This window comes from Lepidochelys kempii, chromosome 17 (assembly GCF_965140285.1).
Source record: "Lepidochelys kempii isolate rLepKem1 chromosome 17, rLepKem1.hap1, whole genome shotgun sequence".
Classification (NCBI taxonomy): domain Eukaryota; kingdom Metazoa; phylum Chordata; order Testudines; family Cheloniidae; genus Lepidochelys; species Lepidochelys kempii.
In genome coordinates this window covers 6,196,043-6,216,671 of record NC_136396.1, presented here as the reverse complement: position 1 = coordinate 6,216,671, position 20,629 = coordinate 6,196,043, and the positions used below count along the sequence as shown (strand labels likewise).

The 20,629-nt window shown below is 41.3% G+C and overlaps 1 protein-coding gene across 11 annotated transcripts in view; it reads left to right on the top strand.

The window, feature by feature from the left end:
* BCAS3 (BCAS3 microtubule associated cell migration factor) overlaps positions 1-20,629 on the top strand; it is a 500,892-nt gene that overhangs the window by 456,641 nt on the left and 23,622 nt on the right. For 7 of the 11 annotated variants that reach the window (XM_073315905.2, XM_073315903.2, XM_073315904.2 and 4 more), the window contains one exon: positions 12,956-13,123. In XM_073315905.2, coding sequence (XP_073172006.1) covers positions 12,956-13,123 — 168 coding nt within the window. Of the gene's footprint in view, positions 1-12,955; positions 13,171-20,629 lie in introns of those variants that run through there. The other 4 variants (XR_012155467.2, XM_073315910.2, XM_073315911.2 and 1 more) reach the window with 2 other exon arrangements.

The following is a 20,629-nucleotide window of genomic DNA, read 5'->3' as shown; positions in this document are numbered from 1 at the left end:
GTAAATTCTAATATGCAGACTTTCTCCTACCTGGTAGGAAACTTTCTTTTTCTCTTCTTGTTTGTGAACATTTTTGCCTATGGACACTATAAAAACCTAGCTTGTTTTTCAGGGATAACATTTTCCAACAAAGTTCCAAAACTCCAATAGATAAATTCATTCCTCTCTCTAATGTAATTGAAACGTGAGACGGATGCTAACTACTGTTTTATCTCCGCACCATGTGCCAGATTCATCCCTGGTGGAACTCCATTGAGGTCAGTCTCTATGTGGGAAGCTTTCTTATTTGTATTACTGGAGTGCTTAGGAGCCCTAGTAATGGACCAGGACCCCTCTGTGCTTGGTGCTGTACAAACACAGAACAAAAAGACGGTGCCTCATCTGGCTCTCATTCCACTAAGCACTTGAGCCCATGATTTATTCCATTGGCTAGCTCTGGCACAGTCCCAGTCTTTGTTACAGAATTGCAAAGTATTCTTGGATCCCGTGCTAGGGAATTAAAAATTCAATAAATGTTTTATTAACATTAACATTTCACTCCTCAGCGCAGAAATGCCGAAGGTTCAGCACCACTCTCCTTTACAAACCAAATGGCTCTGAAAAGTTCTTCTAGCAGCAAGTTGTAACGTGCCGAGAAGCTGATTTTGCTACATGGCTTATAGTGGGGAACAGGGTGGAGAAATATACAAGATGTGGGGGCGGGAGGGGAGCTAGTCTAATAGCAAAGATAGGGCTGTGGTCTCCCAGCTAGATACTAATGGCTGTAAGCCATGTTCCAGATTCTTGAACTCAAATTTGCAAACTCAATATGTATGTTACATGCTATATTTCTATTATACAAGAATAAGTATCCTGTTACAGTTTGAATGATATAGTAATATGGAGCACTGTTCCAATGTTTTTTCAACATTTCTGAAATTCAAATGAAGCACAATCAAAATAAACCCCTTGGCTCAGACAATTTCCACTAATTCTCAAGCAATATGACAAATCTGTGCTTGTGTCTCTGAGTGTAATATAAGATCTCAGTTAGCCAAGAAACCTGATGAATTGTCAGATCTTTCTTTACCTGTGAGTAAATACGATCCCTTTCTAAACCATTGTGTTTCCTTTCTACATACATATGTGGACTTGCATGCACTAGAGGGTTGATAATGAGCAGATAAATCCTGCTGTTTTCTTAACTGAAGTAAGACTATGTTCAGTTACCTGCAATAGAGTTGACATTTTTTATCCTGTGCAGGGATGTCGGTAAGATAATATATGCCTCCCAGCCCTTTTTGAATAAATTAAGAAATTAATAATAAAGTAATTGACATATAAGTGCAATAGAAAATAGCATATTGTCTCATAGTGAGAACAGATTTATCCTCATCGCTGGGGCCCTACCAAATTCACAGTCCGTTTTGGTCAATTTCATGGTCACAGGATTTTAAAAATAGTAAATTTCATTATTTCAGTTATTTGAATCTGGAATTTCAGGATGTTGTAATTGTAGGGATCCTGACCCAAAAAGGAGTTGGGGGTGGGGGTCACAAGGTTGTTGTAGGGGGGGTTGCGGTACTGCTACCCTTACTTGTGCCCTGCTGCTGGCGGCGGCCCTGCCTTCAGAGCTGGGCAGCTGGAGAGCGGCGGCTGCTGTCTGGGAGCCCAGCTCTGCAGGCAGAGCCGCCTCCAGGAGCAGCACAGAAGGAAGGACGGCCTGGTATGGTATTGCCTCCCTTACTTCTGTGCTGCTCCCTGCAGAGCTGGGCCCTCCGTCGGCAGCCACCACGCTTCGGCCGCCCAGCTCTGAAGACAGCAACTCAGAGGTAAGGGCAGCATGGTATGGCGTTGCCACCCTTACTTCTGCACTGCTGCTGGCAGGGCGCAGCCTTCAGAGCTGGGCGTCTGACCAACAGCCGCTGCTCGCCGGTCGCCAACTCTGAAGACAGCACAGAAGTAAGGGTGGAAATACCGTGACGCCACTAGAATAACCTGGCAACTCCCTTTTGGGTCCGGACTCCCAGTACGAGAAACGCTGGTCTCCTCCATTACATCTGTAGAGTATAGGGTAAAAGCACACAAAAGACCAGATTTCATGGTCCGTGATGCATTTTTCGTGGCCGCTAATTTGGTAGAGCCCTACTCATCGCTAAACAGCAGCATCCTAATTATGCACATACCTTATGCAAGTTGTCCCATTGAAGTCAACAGCACTACTTGCTAAATGTGTTTTAGATACGGCCTTCACAGAGTTATAAGAGTGAATTCTATTCATGTTAGGATTAAGGCAAAATAAAAACTGATCTAAACTTTTTGGTTGAGATTTTCACAGGAGTGAATTGTGTGTCTAAATACCCTAATCAGTTTTGAAAATCCCAATCTTTGTCCTTAATTTAGCTTTAACTTAATTTAGCTTTTGTGAGGTGGTAAAATTTTGGGAAACTTTATTTTAAAATAGTCTTTGCCCCTAAATTTTCTAATTTTAACCAGTGCTAAGCAAGGAAGTATTTCCAAGCCTGAAAAAAACTAAAAAGTGCTGTCAATATTGCAAGAAGTCTCCTGCTTGTGAAATTTCCAGACCAAAGAGATTCAGAGACTATCAGATAAGTTTCAGAGGAAGCATGAGAACTTTTGTACACCAGCTCAAGTGTCTGAAATTTGACAATCACCCATGCACAATTATTGCTTTAAAACATCCAATCATAAATCAGAATTTAATGTAAAGGGACAGTGATCTGTAATGTTATTTCTTGTGCAGGTGCTCGCATTTGTTACCTTTTCTGCCTGTTCTGTTCTTATGAGAACGGAGACCACTGAAATGTTTGAGAATCTTGATGATTCAAGTGGAGGTATTTAGCTGCAACATTTCTCTACGTTCTTTTTTTATTCTAAGGCGTAAGAGTCATTTCTGGTAATAGATTTTATTATAGAGCTATATTAGATTTTTAAAATAACGACAGTAATCTCCAAGTAAAGTATAATTATTAGAACTCTTTGCCTTTTTTTTGCTTATTAAGACATATCAGATGCTTCAGAGGTTTATATACTGTTTTATTTCTTAATGTTAGTGTATACTTTAGTACATGGTAGTGGCTTTGAGGTTACATGAACAGTAATTATTTTCTAACTTTGACATTGAATTGTGATCATATAGGACAAAAACTACAAGTATATACAGGTTAGGAGGAGTCAAGGATCCGTTTAAAAAAAAAAAAGCCCAAACAACATTCTGGGCCAGATCCTAGGCTGATGTCAATTGGTGTAGTTCCATTTATTTCTATGGCACTGTGGTGATTTACACTAGCTGAGGCTCTGGCCCCTGCCCTCTTCCACGCTCTCAGATCTTCAGCTGTTTTCAGTTACATAGATCACTGCCTTTAACCTTTAATCGGAAATAAATAAAGGATTGAAATCCACCTGATAAGGAAAAAATAGGCTTTTGTGTATCAGCACAGCCTTCTTTGTAGAACGGGCTGAATAAGTGTGTCTTGTTCCCCTCCCATGGCTAGGGCATACAGAGAATAAGGGCTTGTGTACACAGAGTAGCAATGCGCACAAGATGTGTGTGATTTCAAAAGCGCACCAGCGTGTTGTGCACTAATTGACTGGTGTGGACCCTGCTGGTGCCAAGTTCATGCACGTTCATGCATGCTGCTGCTCCACGTACACACAAGCATAAGAGCCTACTGCTGCTACTAGCTGATGGAATTACTTTTAGGCCAGGTGGCAGAGGCCTGTACTTTTGGTTCTTAAGATCTGAAGTTCTATCCCCACTGACAACCCATGGTTGGGATTGTTGCATTTACCTGTTTTATCTGAAGTTGTTAAACCGCCTAGTTTCCTTCACTGTTTGTCCCTGTCCTAGCGCCAAATTTCCAGCCTGGATAAGGAAGGAGTTGGGACACGTCATGGAGGAATCACCTAGGTTGCTGTAAGAGCAGTTTAGCTGACATGTTTTATTAGGCGGTATTAGCTGTGTGGCTTTGCTCAGCTTTCACCAGGCGAGGACCTGGTATCCTATGCAACAACACATGGGTCCCTCATTTGGTAGCTCGGTGGTATTACCACCAATCTGGTGTGAAACTGCTGTTTTGATGGCATATTGCAGAGCTGCAGACAGCATTTGAGGCAAAGGCGGCTTTTAATAAATACACTTAATCGTTTATATTTTGACCTTAACCCAGACTCATACTCAGACATAAAAAGCTGCAAGATGAAAAGGTACTTTGTCAAGGCTTCTCTGGCTGATAGTGTGGTAAAGCAGGGCAGCCTTGCTCTGAGGAAATGCAGATCCTTTAGAAAGGAGAGTAAAAGGTCAAAACTAATCCAAAAGGACAAGCAGTGTATGTCTGTGTGTATATTGGGTTTCACATATGAAATCCAGTCATGATAAATCTGATGGCTTTAGAAACATCTACTTTGATTAATGAAAACATAGTTCTCATAGACCATGGGTTTCATACTTCAAAGTTCTTCTGGATTTAGAACCTTAGGTTTTGCTTATTCATATAACATGCAGGAAACTATTTTTAAATGAATAGGGAGCGGGGGAGGGGGGTTTAAAAAATTGCAAGCATTTCAACATCAGTGCTGCAGATAGTCTGGGTAATGAGGAGCAAAATTAACAAACAGCAGACATTTTATTATGCATTTTACAACCATGTTTACATTCCTTCCTCTGTATTTGTTTTTCCTTGAAAAGTTTTATGTATTTATAAAAGTATCTGACTGCTTCAGCTCTGAGAATTGGAGTTTCACTCACATTTGAAAACTGGAACAATCTCCGGGATAGCTGGTTATTTCACAGGCTAATGTTCCAAATCATCTGCAATGCTTGTCTCAGACCAGATCCTTCACCGCTTTCTGAAAGCTTGAGTAAGTGGGCTTTGTGTAAGGATTATCTGACGGAGGAAGCTGAGACAGAACCGAAGTATCGGCAGACTTTACAACATAGCCTGTGCGGTGGACTGAGGTCTTTAATATCCATAGCCCTTGGACTCTCCCTCGAGGGCGTGTTTTGGGCAATGGAAGTACATGATATCCAAAGCGCAGTGTGGACAAAACCATATGCACTGCCCCTGCTTAACCTGTTCCCTCCCGCCATCCATAGAACCACTCTGCTTCCACAGTGCTTTAGGCCCCTCTGTGTCACCAAGGTGGGGCCAGATTTTACTTTTGATCATGCGCATCCACTCTCTCTCATATCTGTTTTTAACTTGTCTATAATGAAATAAAAAGCATTCTCATCTGTGACAACAAAGTCTGCTGGAAAGAACCTAGAAGCCCGGTCACTCAAGGTGAGCAGCCTTAGTCTCCCAGGGTTTCAAAAGGATTTGAGGGTGCTCAGCATCCAGTTGCACTAGGTCCATAGACAGTACTGTCAGGATACAGTAATGGTGAGTAATGTCCTGTTTACAGCATTCCTGTGAACGATTTTGGAGAAAGACAGTATGGGGAGGGGAGGGGAAGGGAAGGAGGATGGGTAAATGGACTTGCCTTCATATGCAACCATTTCCAGAGCTGATCATTAACACCTGAGCCTTGAGTTATTAAAAACATACAGAGGGCGAATCGTTTCTGAAGTTTGTCAGACACGTAGAAGTGTACATACCACATATGAAGTAGAAAGAAATATGTGAACCGTACTCCAGACAGAGTCCACATAGCATGCAGCTGAGCATGGCTACACATATAAAATTCAAATATACTGCCGTTTAGGGAAGGCTCCGTTTCCTCTATAGTTAACAGTGGAATTTGGACAGGTCCCTGTTCAAGTAAGAACTAAATGCTGCTGCTTTGTAGCAATCCCCTTGGAGTAACAGAGTTATAGCATGAAAGTGAATTGGCAAATGCTGTAGGAAAGTTCAACCAGTGCTATTCAAATGTTATAATTTGCCTCTTTACTTTGGGCAGGAAATTTCCATCCTCCCTCCCCCCCATGGGGTTCTCTCCCATAGCTCAATTTTACAGACACTTACATTGTGGTCACCAATATTTCCGGTCCAGGATGGGTCGGGACTGCCTTCAAAGCCCATCCATGCTTCTTAATCAGCCAGAGAAGGTAGCAGTGCAGTGATGCGAAGCACTTCCTCTCCCTCAGGGACTGTCTCAATAACACTTCCAGACTTTGCCATCTCCAGTGGAGTCAAGCTCATGTCTCTTTCCTGGGAGGGAGGCATCTTTTCTTGATTAAAATTGGCAGGTCATTTCCTTTCCTATTTACTCTGTTATTTTTGCTCATGTGGGTGTTGCAATATGCAAGGTGAGGCTCAGAACTGTCAAACCATTTAATAGAACCATTACTATATTTTTGGATAACATATTATTTTTGATTTACTGTTCCTCAGAAGACAGGAAATGGAGCTACTTGATTTCATATTTTAACCAAAGCCATCCTAGAATTTTAATGAAAAAAAATTTCCCCTGGCTTTTGAATTAAAGGGCCATGGTGAAAGATATAGCTTAGCAATTTTGACTTAGAAAAATAACATACTAGAACCATTAAAATATGTTTAAACATTTTTTTAAGCACCAGGGTTTTATTTTTTTTTTCCAGAGAAGAAACTAATCTGGCCCGGTTTTCTTGGTCTTTGGTTGGTGTTGCTAACTGTGAAAATAAAGAAGGTTTCCAAGGACTTGGGATTTTTTCCCACTATGGAACTTAATTTAAATTTTCTTTTATTTTAAAGGCCTGAAACAATTGTAATATTAAAGAAAAACCATGCAATATAAGCAAGGTGATTTAGTATAAATAATAAGAGAAATCTAGGCTGTTGTTAAAGCTGGAGAATTGTTAAGCAACAGACAGAGGGTCTAGTTCTGATTTCACTTTCACTAGTGTAAATAAGGAGTAACTCCAATATAAGACCAGCATCAATGGAGTTACACAACGGTAAGACTAGTATAAGAAGAGAATTAGGCTTACAGAAGAAAATTGTCTTCTATGTGTTAGAATCAGGAGGAGTTGCATGTGCCTATCTGAGGGCAGAATTGCTCCATAATGCTTTTGGATATTGTAAAGATAAACATACTAGAATTGCAAAGCATTCTTATCAGAGATGGACTCACCCTGAAATGTTTGAGAATCTTGATATTCAAGTAGAGATATTCAGCTGCAACATTTATCTGCATTCTTTTTTGATTCTACAGAGAAAGTCACTCCTGCTCATAGATTTTGTTATAAAGATGTATTTGATTTTTTTAAAATAACAATAGTAATTTCCAATTAAATTATAATTATTATAACTGTTTGCTTAATAAAGCATGTCAGATGCTACAGAAGTATGGAAGGGGTTCAGTATGGGCCCATCTTTAGTACATAAGGAGAGAGGTGAATTTGCTGTTCATGTCAAAGCTGTCTGCCCATAGGGTGAAATTCTGACTCATTGAAGTGAATGGTTTCAGAGTAACAGCCGTGTTAGTCTGTATTCGCCAAAAGAAAAGGAGTACTTGTGGCACCTTAGAGACTAACCAATTTATTTGAGCATGAGCTTTCGTGAGCTACAGCTCACTTCATCGGATGCATACCGTGGAAACTGCAGCAGACTTTATATATACACAGAGAATATGAAACAATACCTCCTCCCACCCCACTGTCCTGCTGGTAATAGCTTATCTAAAGTGATCATCAGGTGGGCCATTTCCAGCACAAATCCAGGTTTTCTCACCCTCCACCCCCCCACACAAATTCACTCTCCTGCTGGTGATAGCCCATCCAAAGTGACAACTCTTTACACAATGTGCATGATAATCAAGTTGGGCTATTTCCTGCACAAATCCAGGTTTTCTCACATCCCCCTCACCCCCATACACACACAAACTCACTCTCCTGCTGGTAATAGCTCATCCAAACTGACCACTCTCCAAGTTTAAATCCAAGTTAAACCAGAACATCTGGGGGGGGGGGGGGTAGGAAAAAACAAGAGGAAACAGGCTTCCTTGCATAATGACTTAGCCACTCCCAGTCTCTATTTAAGCCTAAATTAATAGTATCCAATTTGCAAATGAATTCCAATTCAGCAGTTTCTCGCTGGAGTCTGGATTTGAAGTTTTTTTGTTTTAAGATAGCGACCTTCATGTCTGTGATTGCGTGACCAGAGAGATTGAAGTGTTCTCCTACTGGTTTATGAATGTTATAATTCTTGACATCTGATTTGTGTCCATTTATTCTTTTACGTAGAGACTGTCCAGTTTGACCAATGTCCCTGGCAGAGGGGCATTGCTGGCACATGATGGCATATATCACATTGGTGGATGTGCAGGTGAACGAGCCTCTGATAGTGTGGCTGATGTTATTAGGCCCTGTGATGGTGTCCCCTGAATAGATATGTGGGCACAATTGGCAACGGGCTTTGTTGCCAGGATAAGTTCCTGGGTTAGTGGTTCTGTTGTGTGGTATGTGGTTGTTGGTGAGTATTTGCTTCAGGTTGCGGGGCTGTCTGTAGGCAAGGACTGGCCTGTCTCCCAAGATTTGTGAGAGTGTTGGGTCATCCTTTCGGATAGGTTGTAGATCCTTAATAATGCGTTGGAGGGGTTTTAGTTGGGGGCTGAAGGTGACGGCTAGTGGCGTTCTGTTATTTTCTTTGTTAGGCCTGTCCTGTAGTAGGTAACTTCTGGGAACTCTTCTGGCTCTATCAATCTGTTTCTTTACTTCTGCAGGTGGGTATTGTAGTTGTAAGAAAGCTTGACAGAGATCTTGTAGGTGTTTGTCTCTGTCTGAGGGGTTGGAGCAAATGCGGTTGTATCGCAGAGCTTGGCTGTAGACGATGGATCGTGTGGTGTGGTCAGGGTGAAAGCTGGAGGCATGCAGGTAGGAATAGCGGTCAGTAGGTTTCCGGTATAGGGTGGTGTTTATGTGACCATTGTTTATTAGCACTGTAGTGTCCAGGAAGTGGATCTCTTGTGTGGACTGGACCAGGCTGAGGTTGGTGGTGGGATGGAAATTGTTGAAATCATGGTGGAATTCCTCAAGGGCTTCTTTTCCATGGGTCCAGATGATGAAGATGTCATAAATTGGTTAGTCTCTAAGGTGCCACAAGTACTCCTATTGAAGTGAATGGGAGTTTTGCCATTACTTCATTGAGACCAGGATTTCACCCATAAACTTTTGTTGCTAAAATGGTACCTGTTTTGCTTCTCTCTTGGGATGTTCCTAAATTAATTTCTCCATCTACATGCAAACTTGTTCACCAACAGAGAAAATATGTTACTAGATTAACATAGCAGAATAGATTGATTCACACATCATAGTCTTATTTTTGTGGTTGTCAGTAAGGTTTCAGCAGTTTGTCAGTAAACACACCCTTCAGAGTCTGCTCTCTGTCAAACGTTTTGTAATCCATTTAATTGGCACCATGCTTTCCCTAACCTTATCGGTATTGCCATTAACTTCTGGCTGTATTTCGTGGATTTTGAGAGCCGAATAATGTTTTAAGTCTTATTCTTAAGACACAGCCTGCCCAGTGATGAGAAATTTGATGAGCTAGCTATTCAAATACTGGAACTTCTGGTACAAGTATTGTATTGTACTTCTGGTACAAGTATTGAAAAGGGGACATTGGAGCAAACAGTAAAATGAAAAAGTAAAACAATTTCATAAATAGCAAGGATATGATTAGCTGTTATCAGTTTAGATTGGAAATCGTGAGTTTTCTTGACCCACTAATAATGGTGTACACAAGGCAAAGAACATTAAAACTCTTTGGAAATTACCAGCCCGCCGAGTGATTTCATTCATTTCACAAAGCTATCGTCCAAAATGTAAAAATATTCGGGTCTTAATTCTACAATTGGAGAATTATTTCCGTTTGATAAGACTGTAGTCTACTGATCCAGTGGCAAGGCATATTTGAAGATACATGGCAAGTAATCTTAGTCTTCCTGAGGATATTTAAGATAGACTTTTTACTGTGAAGACAAGCAAAACTGGTGATTTTTGGCTTAACAGTACAAAATAACCCAGACGGTTTAGGGTTAGGTTCCATTTTATCTGAATCGCCAAGGATCAGGGAGGGCATGAATTGTATAAATGGTAGCAGTTATGGCCCATCTCTATTCCATCCTCCATTATGGCACCTAGATTATACAGTGTTTGGCGCTGTGTAAATATGATAAATGGATGGATAAAGATGGATGGATTGATTTTTATTTTATTTTTTTGGTTACAGATTATGATTAGCTGATACTCTCAAACACTCCATAGTCCGGTTAGCTCTTTGCAGCGTTTTTGTGTGTTGCTCTGTTGTAGAGCCAGTTTAACAAATCAGTGTTACATAATAAAGTAAGAATACATTTGTGGAGCCCAGTACCCCAGTCGGAGATTATCTGCCAGCATAAAGCCCCTTTGCACCCCCATTCCATGCTATTCAAAGACAGACTGATAATCAAGCTGGGGCCTACAGTTGTGGTGGGTGAATCGTAGCTAGATGCCCTGACATGAAATTTATTACCAGACATATACACATAATGTGGAAAAGGAGTGAAAAGGGAGAAAAAGATAACACTAGAGCTTCACAAGCCTTTCAGTTTATTTTACAAGAAAGCATTGGATGCAGTTAATCCCTGTAACCTGCATTTACATTAACACTTGCACCTCACACGTTGCTGCTAAGAACTTTTGGCAGCTCTGGGGCCCTGATTGTAGAGGTAAGGCTACACTTGTCTCCTTTGCTCTCACTCAAGTATCTCTGGAACTAAAGAGGGGCACTCTGTGAAGTTTCTACTTGTGCACGTATGCAGTCATCTTGGCAGAGCTTCAAAAAACATTTGCTTTATTATTCATATGTCTGCTCATGGGGCAGGAATTGTTTAGCTTCTTGCTTTCAGAATAAGAGCTGACACTAATAAAGAATAGATCTCTCATTATCGTTCTCTAGCTCAATGGGAAAAACCTGGGGGAGTTTCTAAAAGTCCTCCCTGTACCATATTATATTTGCATTCGGTTTAAAAGTTCCATAATGATTATCTAGGTATTTACATGGCCTACCAAAGTTATTGAAATGAGTGGGGGATTGTCAGAGTAGAAGCTGAGTTAGGGCCTCCAGATTTGGCCCCATGAACATTCTGAAAAGAGAAGTATAAAAAAAAAAGAGCCAAATCTTGTTATTTCATGTACAGTTAGGGAAGCTGGCAACATGGAAGCGAGGCATAAATCAGAATATAGGGGACTTTCCCCCGCCTCTCTGCATTTTCTCCAACGGGCCTTTCTAGGCCTTCCTTAAAAAACAAACTAAATGGCTGGAGAAGCCATATTAATCCAAAGGCCCATTACAAAGCTGAACTATTTGGTCATTCTTCCTCTAGGTTCCACCTGGGATTCATCCAAAGTTCAAGAGCATGTGTGGCACAAGAGCCATGTTCCCATTCCGTAGAGGTCTGTTGCAGTGTTGATGGTTTTCTAATGCCAGGAATCTACTCTGCAGCCAGGCAAAGAGATAAATCAAAGCTGTATGCGCTGATGAAATTCAGGAGCCAGAAGTCACCATTGCAGCCCATATAAATCCCTGAATGCCATCCCCTGTGCTTTTGTCCATGCTATTAGAGTTCAAAATTATCTGCCCCTCTTTGCTGATGTATGGATTAACTGGCTCCCCGAGTGTTTACTAACGGTTATCACCCAGTACTTTGGACGTTATCAGAGGAAGGGACGCCTGCCGCAGGGCTTGGTCTCTCACCCTTTCTATTACCACCTGTCATTGGCAGAGAGTGTGCTGTGAAGCTGTACAGTCACAGTGTACAAGTGTAGATAGTTTCTGACGGCTGATCAAAGGGGAGAACCAAAGGCCTGATAACAAGGACGTGTTTCATGTACTTTTAACTTTGAGAAACATTGGCATTTGCATTTTTTCCCCTTCATAGGCTGGCAGAAACCAGGCACAATAAATGCTGCATATTCGGTTTCCTAATAGTTGAGTAAATGGTATGTGCTTGAAGCAACAAAGCATAACTGTAATCGTGTTCCAAGTGGGAATGATTTAAAGTAAGCCTTCACAGAAGACTTGCTGTATAATAAAGTAGAATAATTTTAATTTGTACTTTGAAGTGATCTTGGATTCAGAATCTAATCTTTGCATTCAACAGAACATCATGTACTATTTTGAATTAGGAAACAACTGCACGTTAAGGAATTAGTTTAAGTATCTTTTCTGGAGACTGTATCGTTGCACTCTGTCACAACAGCCAGCATCTCCACTATTGCATCACTGATGAAAGGGGCGCTGTTTAGCTCTATCTGGCCTAAAATGTCATTTTTGTAGAAACATGCTCACACAGAATCTAAGATCAATAGAAGTGCTTTTTTATTCCGCTGGAAACATTTTTTAAAAATAGACTTAACATTACACTCCACCCTCCACAGCAGTGTTCAAAGCCCAAAGACCACAATATTGTGCTGCTGCATGAGAGCATGAAAATGAAATTGGCTAGAAATTTTGACTGTAAGCAAAAAGGAAACAACTAGTCTATTTTCATTGTCCCAGTTGAGAGGAATGCAAAAAGTTGAACAAATACACAGTAAAAGACAAATCAGATTTTTTTTAAAAATTCATTTTTAATTGTCTAAGATGTTATTAGTGACATAGACACAGATTTTTTAAAAAATAAATGCTCTCACTTATACTGGCTTTACACTAGTGTAATTACGTTAACTTCATTGGAGTTACTCCTGTTTCACACTAGTGTGAGAACAGAATGAGGCCCATGATTTTTAACCTGACAGTTTTGCTTTCAAATGATCAAAAAAGGCTACTAGTTTAGGCTGTAACTACCCGTTTCTGCTACGCATTGTGTATTTTAATATCACTATTTTAATTAATGTGCCAACATTTGTCTTTCAGATACGTTGTGAACTCAGATTCCAAACAGTTCTTCCTTTTCTGTGAATTATTTCAATGTTAACCTATTTTGGGTATGGATGTAGGTTAGTTCTGGTGTCTACACTAGTCAACGAGCATTTCCCATTTGTTTGTTAAAGGTGCCTTTGATCGGAGCGTGACCCTGCTGGAAGTCTGTGGAAGTTGGCCTGAGAGCTTTGGTCTCCGTCACATGTCTTCCATCGAGCACACCGAAGAGGGCCTTCGGGAACGGCTGGCTGATGCAATGTCTGAGTCACCCAGCAGGGACATAGTGGGATCAGGAACAGGTACAAAGAAGAAATGTGATCAGAGATCACATACAGCTCACCCAATGGTGATTTTTTTTAACTCGTTAAAATTTTGCTTCCCTTTTTCTCAGCAAACCACACGCATGACACCTCAGAGATTACATGGCTTTTGCGAGAGTCTTCCCCAACATGGGAGCAATCTTTAATAGGAAGAAAATATTGGCAGATCCCATAAGTACAGAATCTTGCAATCCTCAAAATGACTTTAAGAGAAATATTCACATTTTAGGCTTTTTTATTTTCTGTATTGCTCTAGTGACGTGGGCCCAAAGAGTTGAGCACCTCTGAGCATCAGATGCTTCCTCAAACTGTTGCTCATGCAGACAATGATCAAAACAACATTCAAATTAGATTCTGTCTGTGTAATTATCTGTTCTCTGTAAAGCCGCTATATAGTGCTGGTTCTGTAATCCAAATTAATCCATCTTCATCACTGTCCATTATATTGATAAATTATACAATGTATTTACATAAATGGAATGGCACTTCAGAGATTACATTGCTCACAGCAGCCCTAGAGACAGGAATCGCTCAGAAATGCTAGCGCTCAGAGTAATTGTGGGTTTTACTTCTCTTGTTAATTCTGAATTGTTTTTAAAATACCCTCGAGTAAAAGGACATATCTGTCTATGATCTGTGCACTGTTTGTGTTGTGACCAGCAGCTAATATCAGTAGTAGCTTCTCATATCAGATGCCCACTCATTTGTCACCATGTCCTCATTTTGGCGAGATGCCTGGGAAGAAAAAAAGACCGAGCTGTAACAGTAACATATGAACATGCCAACATATTGGCATTATGTAAGGCCTTGTAGGTTGGAAACTGCCTTTTCTCTTTTTGCTCTTTATTCCTGAGGGTTCCCCATTCCACTGTCCCCCCATTAGTCCCCTGTTCTTGTTGTTCTGGCTGTAGAGGACTGAACAGGACTCCTCCCATCAGTGCTGGCCCTTAATTTGCAGGGGAGTCACTGTTGAGCAACCCAAGATGCTCCACCTTTATCATTGAGCTGCCAGTCCCTGCTGTCTCAAGGAAGAGTCTGGGAATGGGAAACCTGGGGCTTGCACATGTCATGTCAAATAGATATAACTTGGCCACTTGCTCGGTCCAGAAGCAGCCTTTACATCCCACGGTGGTGATCTTTGACCTGTTTGGACCCTCTCGGACTTTAGACATTGTTGCGGGATGAAGATGGAATTAAGTGGCGGTTTAGGGTTGGCAGTTGACAGAAAGTGGTGATCTAAGCACCTGATCTGGGTTCCAATTCCAGCTCTTGTACTTATTCCTGTTGTTGCCTTGGGCAAGTTACGTAAGGTCCCTTTGACTTAATTCCCTCCGCTGTAAGATAAGGGTAACGATACCTCACAGGATTGCAGTGGAGATTAATCCTCTAACATTTTCAAAGTGCTGTAAAAATGGAAAACGCTCTAAAAGTGCTTTATTTATTTCGGTCCCTATTGATACCAGCTATCATGCACTTTGGAAGGGCATTCTCCATATAAAGCGACGGGCCATCTTCACTCCCAGCCTGTGCATTTTACAGCCTTCTCAAAGGGTAGTGGATTGTGTAGGATGATACTTGCTGTGACAGTTAAAGCAATCTGGAGATGCTGGGTTAAGGTGACTAGTGACTGCAGTTCATGGGAGCTGGCTCTTATCCTTCAGTTAGACCTTACACGGGCCTTAAATACCCTTACAAATATTGGGCCAGATGCTCCTGCATGGCTTCTTTGCACCACACCACTAGTGTAATGTGGCCCTAAAGTTGCTTTAAGTAGCCGAAGGAAGATCCATCACCATTTAAGAAGAAGCCTCTAGTGGTGTTCAGCTAACATAGGGGCTCGTACCCCCCTCAATTTTCCTGCTGCCAGCAGAGCAGGGAAAAGGAGGAATGGCCAGAGAAAATGGAGCACCCTTGTACTATACTAATCCCCAGCTGTGTTTTCACTGCCCTGTGGCTGCCGCAGCCTAGTGACATTTAGAATATTACTCAAGCTGCAGCCAGACCAAAGGAATCAAGAGGTGAGCTTCAAGCCTCTTTTGCACACACCTCCTTGTCCTGCTTGCTTTCCAGCTCATGCACACTACAGGATCCGGCCTATTAGCTTTAGCAGGAGCTGCAAGAGCTCTGGATCCAGTACCTGGAAAGAGTTTAAAAAAAAAAAAAGACTTCTAATATTAGGAAACTTCCATTCTGGAAACAGGATTGCTTTGTTGTTATGAGTAGTTCCCCCAAAGAAGTTGGAATTTCCGCTTCAGAAGCTGATGTCTGTTCTTCAAATATTTGTAAGTGCACCCAGAGATTCTGGTGGCTGCAGATTATAAATCAAAAAAGAAAAAAGAAACCTAGTGCTACATTTTCCTTTCAGTTTCACAGGTGCAACCCCACTAATTGCAACGAGCATCCGTTTCATTGGGGGTTAAACTGATATAACAAAGATGAAATTTAGGCCACAGTATTTAGCGCATAGGAGGTTTATAAGGGTGAAAACAAAGGTGAACAATTTTCAGAGGGAAGCCATCACTAAATTAAAAGTCTTCTAAAAAGATCATTCTCCTCTTTTCACCCCATGCACATGCATGTTTCCTGTGGATAATCTTTGTACAGTGTAAGCTTATATACCACGCAAAAGCATGAACTGTAGGTATCCTAGTGTAGTAGTGGGTAACACCTGTGAGTTACATGCATATTAGCCCTCAACCATGTTGTTGTTTGTTATTATGCACAGGGCTCTGTCTAGTCAGTACCACATTTTCTTCTCACGAACTGGGATTCTAGGCTCAAAACCTGGCAAGTGTTGGTTTCATACAGGAGATAAAACTGATTCCTAAGGCTCTGAACGCCTCTGTGCACCTCACCCCCACATTCCCACCCCATATCTACTCTTGAACTCAGCTTGCCCCTTTCATGAGATCCACATTATCAGATGGTCTTATAAAGTGTGCTGTCCTACTGTGTTGAGATGTGGAAGATCCGCTTGCCCAGGGAATCAACCCACATCAGTAACATGGGGTAGTTTTTCTCAGACAGACTGGCAACCAGCCATTTGCCAAACAGCTGCATAGCACATTAAAGTGCTGGCAGCTATATACTGGTTAGGAAATAGAAAAAGATAAATTGATGGTATATCACCCCAGATCAAACAGAGAAGTGTCCTTGTTGGCTCCTAGTAAGCAGGATTATTTTAACCCCCCACCCCCCCACCCCCCAAAGCTAGCCACATCTTGACAGTCTTTGGCTGAATTAGCCATTTGTCTCTTTTATAAAAACACACAAACGTTGAGCATGGTCCTTGCTTCTTAGAATTCCTGTTTGCCCAGTCAGTCGGATGAAATGATAGCAAAGACATCTGCACTGAGGAACACCATAAATTTGCTTCCCTCTCCCATTAGTTTCTATATTGCTACTGACTCCAAACACAGTATTTATAGTGCTGCGTTGGACCCAAAATTATATAATTTATAATCCCCATCTCTAATTATCCTAAAAGTGACTTATTTTGACTTAAAGTGGTGGCTGGGTTTAATCCTTTATTATGCTTCTTGAATACTTTGCAGACACAGTGTTTAAAAACATTTTAAAGGCATTTACTAAACCACAAAATTTTATGTGAACTGTGACGTAAAAGAGTAAAAACTACTAGCACTGAATTGAAACATGCTCTGTGCTTAGTTCTCTGTGGATGGACAAAAGAATAAATGGACAATGGAATGGACAGGGAGACATTATCAAGTGCTCAATTGGCTCTGACATGCTCTTAATGGCAAGAGATAAATAGATTCTTTTAATGCCTTAACAGTTAGGACATAGTTGGCATGTAGATTTGTATAGTAATCAGGATTGATACCTATAATAATGCACATGAAACACATGCTCATAATCCAAAGGTCCATTTTTTGCTGTAGATATTAACTAATTCTTTGTTTCTTACCTGCTCTATTACTTGGAAATGCTGCTGTAACAATGTATTATTTTGTCTCGGGTTTGACATATGAATTCCACCCTAGGTAATTCTCCTCTCTCCCACCCACCCAGCCAAAAATGTACTATAATCAGTAAGTGCATTAATTTATGCAGGCTTCCCAAATGTACATTTCTTAAGCTTCCAGATCTTTTTGATCATCTCTAGACTTAAAACAGGAATTTAGTCCACAATCTGGGATGAGACTTGCAGTGTGGCTAAAAATAAGTGTTCTGAAGTATAACCAAGGAAGAGTATTTCTGCTGCGCGGTATCGCACTTCTGAGTGCTGTTGGAGCTAAATGTGCTAAGTACCATGGGGGACAAATTCCGCCCCCCTCCTCTGCGACTGTAGTAGGCCTCAGAAGCAAAGGACCCAGGGCAGTTTGATTCTGTGGAGGGCAAGATCTGGACGACACCACAAGACAAACATGCCCCATGCATACAGTGGAGCCCAGCTCTATAGGGGCTCCGTCCACTTCCCTGAGCAGCTGAGTTAGGGGATATGAGGAGCATAGTGAGGCCAGTGGATCTGCCACTGGCCATTCAATCTCATGGAGCAATGGGAACTACTGCAATTTCAGGGCAGCGGTCGTGGCTATGGTTGGCTCTGCTGCAGCTTTGCAGCAAAGGGGGCGGCGGGGAATTGCAACTCAGCCCCCCTGGGTGGGCTTGGGGGGAGGTTTAACCCATAGGCTGAGTTGCCTCTGCCCTATTGACTTCAGCATGTCTTTGCAGCATAAGAATAATTCTCAGCAATTATGCAGGCTTCCTATTATTTCTATAAAGCGCATAGATAATGCAGTGATGGATGCTTTCAGCAGATTTAATTCATTAAGAAGTCTAGAAGGGAGAAACTTGTCTGCAAAGAATAAGTCACCGATCACCTGTAAACCCCCCCCCACACAAACAACGTAAGTGTATTTCACACTGTTTGGGATATTTTCTTAGCATAGGGTAAGGGAATCTGCCTTCAGTCTGCTTTACATTGGTAGACTCGATGCTGGCACAACGAGTGCCCCATCAAATGCAGCACTATGAGCGTAATGCCACTGAAGTCAATGGGACTTCGTAAGTGTAGAATCTGACTCACTCTCCTCAGATGATTCTAAGTTCATATTAGTGTGCTCTTCTGCTAAATCTTCCCCATTACTGTTTGTATCTCAGCCTCAGGGTTATATTGCTGGCTCATATCTACTTTATTTTGCAAATAATACCTTTGGTTGCTATATATTTGTAAGATTTTTCTTTGTAAGAATGTGTGCCTTCTTACTGATCATAAAATATAAAGCCTTGCGTTAGGTCAGTTTGCATCCTAAATCATAAGCAAAATAATCATCGGTTTCTCTAAATTAATTTGGATCATGTGTCAGGAGCAGAGATGGGTTCAAGCTAAAATCCTGTATTCAGACCCTGCAGAAAGATCCCCAATTTTTGAAGTTTGGGCCCACCTCTAACTATGAATTTTGCCCCCAGCGAACTTCTGTCATTGCCATTATCATGGTCAATAAAACCAACAAGATTTGTATAGAGCAGTAAGAACAGAATTTAAAGGGAAATATTTTAAACCAGTTCTAATGCGAAGTTTCCATAAAAGGCCAAGGTAAATTTTTTACCTTAACAGACCCCTGCAAAAATGCTGGTAGTCTGTTTAACTACCAACTTTGGAAGTTTAGGAACAGAAAAGGTCAAAAAGTCAAAGTTCCAATGGCTCAGCAGGCTGACGTGGTTGAGGCAGAGCAGTTTCATAGCCAGTGGGACACAGGAGTGATGTGGCCAGCATCACATCAGCCTGCCTCTGACTGCTTTAACCCAATGGATCAGGCACCCGTTTTGCAGTTGGGTGAACTGAAGGTGGCCTTTCAGTGTGAAACTGAGCAAAATTCGAATCCACAAACTTGAAGATTGGTATGAGAAAATTTTAGGAAAGCTCAGAATCTGAACGCACATCTAGAATCAAATGTTGCGTCTGGTTACCATAATGTTACCCTGGGTTGAACCAAAATCCCAGACCTGAATACCTTCGAGCTTTGGGAGGGGAAGTTTTTTTAAATCCTTATATGACTTTTGTGGTTTGCGCCAATCTCTGAAGTTCATGAAAAGAAATAAAGGGAACAATGCGTGCCTGTATTGACTTCAAAAAGATGTTCATCTGCCTAAAATTGAGGAGCAAATGAATCTCATTCCCACTGATTGTTGAATTCTGCCAATGCTGAACAACGTCTGTGTAGAACAAATGGGTAAGGTCACAAACTCTGTGTGTGGAGACTCAAAGATGAGTAGACACCTACCTTTGGATGTTTAGTCCAAGGAAAGGTGTTAGCCACACACAGTGATTGTCAGAGCTTGAATTAGTTAAAAGAGACAACGTCCCTTCCTTCCTCTTCTTTCCTTTCCTTCTTCCTTTATTTTAACTAAGGGAATTTTGTTCCTTCTCTTCTCTGTAACTCTTTTCTCAGTTCCAACCTTGAACTGGGTGGTGGACAAAAATTCGACATAATTGATTTGCCGTCTGAAGGGCGTTTTAGGCAGACATCTGCACAGATTCAATGTAAAGGCAGCTTGGGCAGCAAACAGACACATAAAATGACCTTTCTACTAAAAGGGGGCTTTGAATGTCTGGGGCATTCATCCCAGGCTCTGAGACCAAATTCTCCCCCTTGGATAACTCCAAGAGCTCCAAACAATGTCTACATCACACGATTCATCTGAATAAAGTCTCAATATTTTTTCAATATATAGGAGTCTTTCAGAGGTACATTTTTCAAAGTGCAGTGTAGGAGAAGCACACATTTGCAGTCGTTATTACATGAACAGATTCTCATTCAATTATCTCTCACACACTGTACGGCAATGTAAGTTCTTCCAGGTACATTATGAGCATGGGTCAGAGATATAAATGTGTATCTCTCATCAGTCGTGACAGCCATCACACACCAGTTCCTCAGCCAGTGAAAATTGGTGCATCTTCCCACAAATCAATGGAGCTGCGCTGAATTACACCGAATGAGGATTTGGCACTGCATGCCAAATTTCTTGCGCGCTACACTGAAAACTTATCCAGACGTGTGGTGTTCAGTGTCGTCTGATAGCTTTTAAATTCCACCCTGTAATGGGTGTGATTTAACTTTATGAAATTTCTTCAGTATAATTGTAGTCATTGTCCTCCAAGTAGTTTTCTTCTGTGTAGTGTCTGTGTAGTCTTATCTCCATTCTAGCACACGCTGTGTCTGCTTTCAAGAGCTTTGTCTCGTCATGTGCCACATATGTATGCCTGTCTTAGCTGCTATACATCCTGCTAAATGCATTAGATACCCTAAAATTGGGTTCCCATTCTCTTGTCCTGGACAACTTCAGGTTGCACACAAGTGTGCATTTTATGTGACTGTCCATATACTTTCCCTTAACAGACAACTCATACACGCAATAGGGCCAACAAATGCATTTTTAACTTAATAACTATTACCAAATCCTTTGAACGTTGACTGTTAACCATTTTTAAACGTGCACTGTGGGGAACAGCAAAGC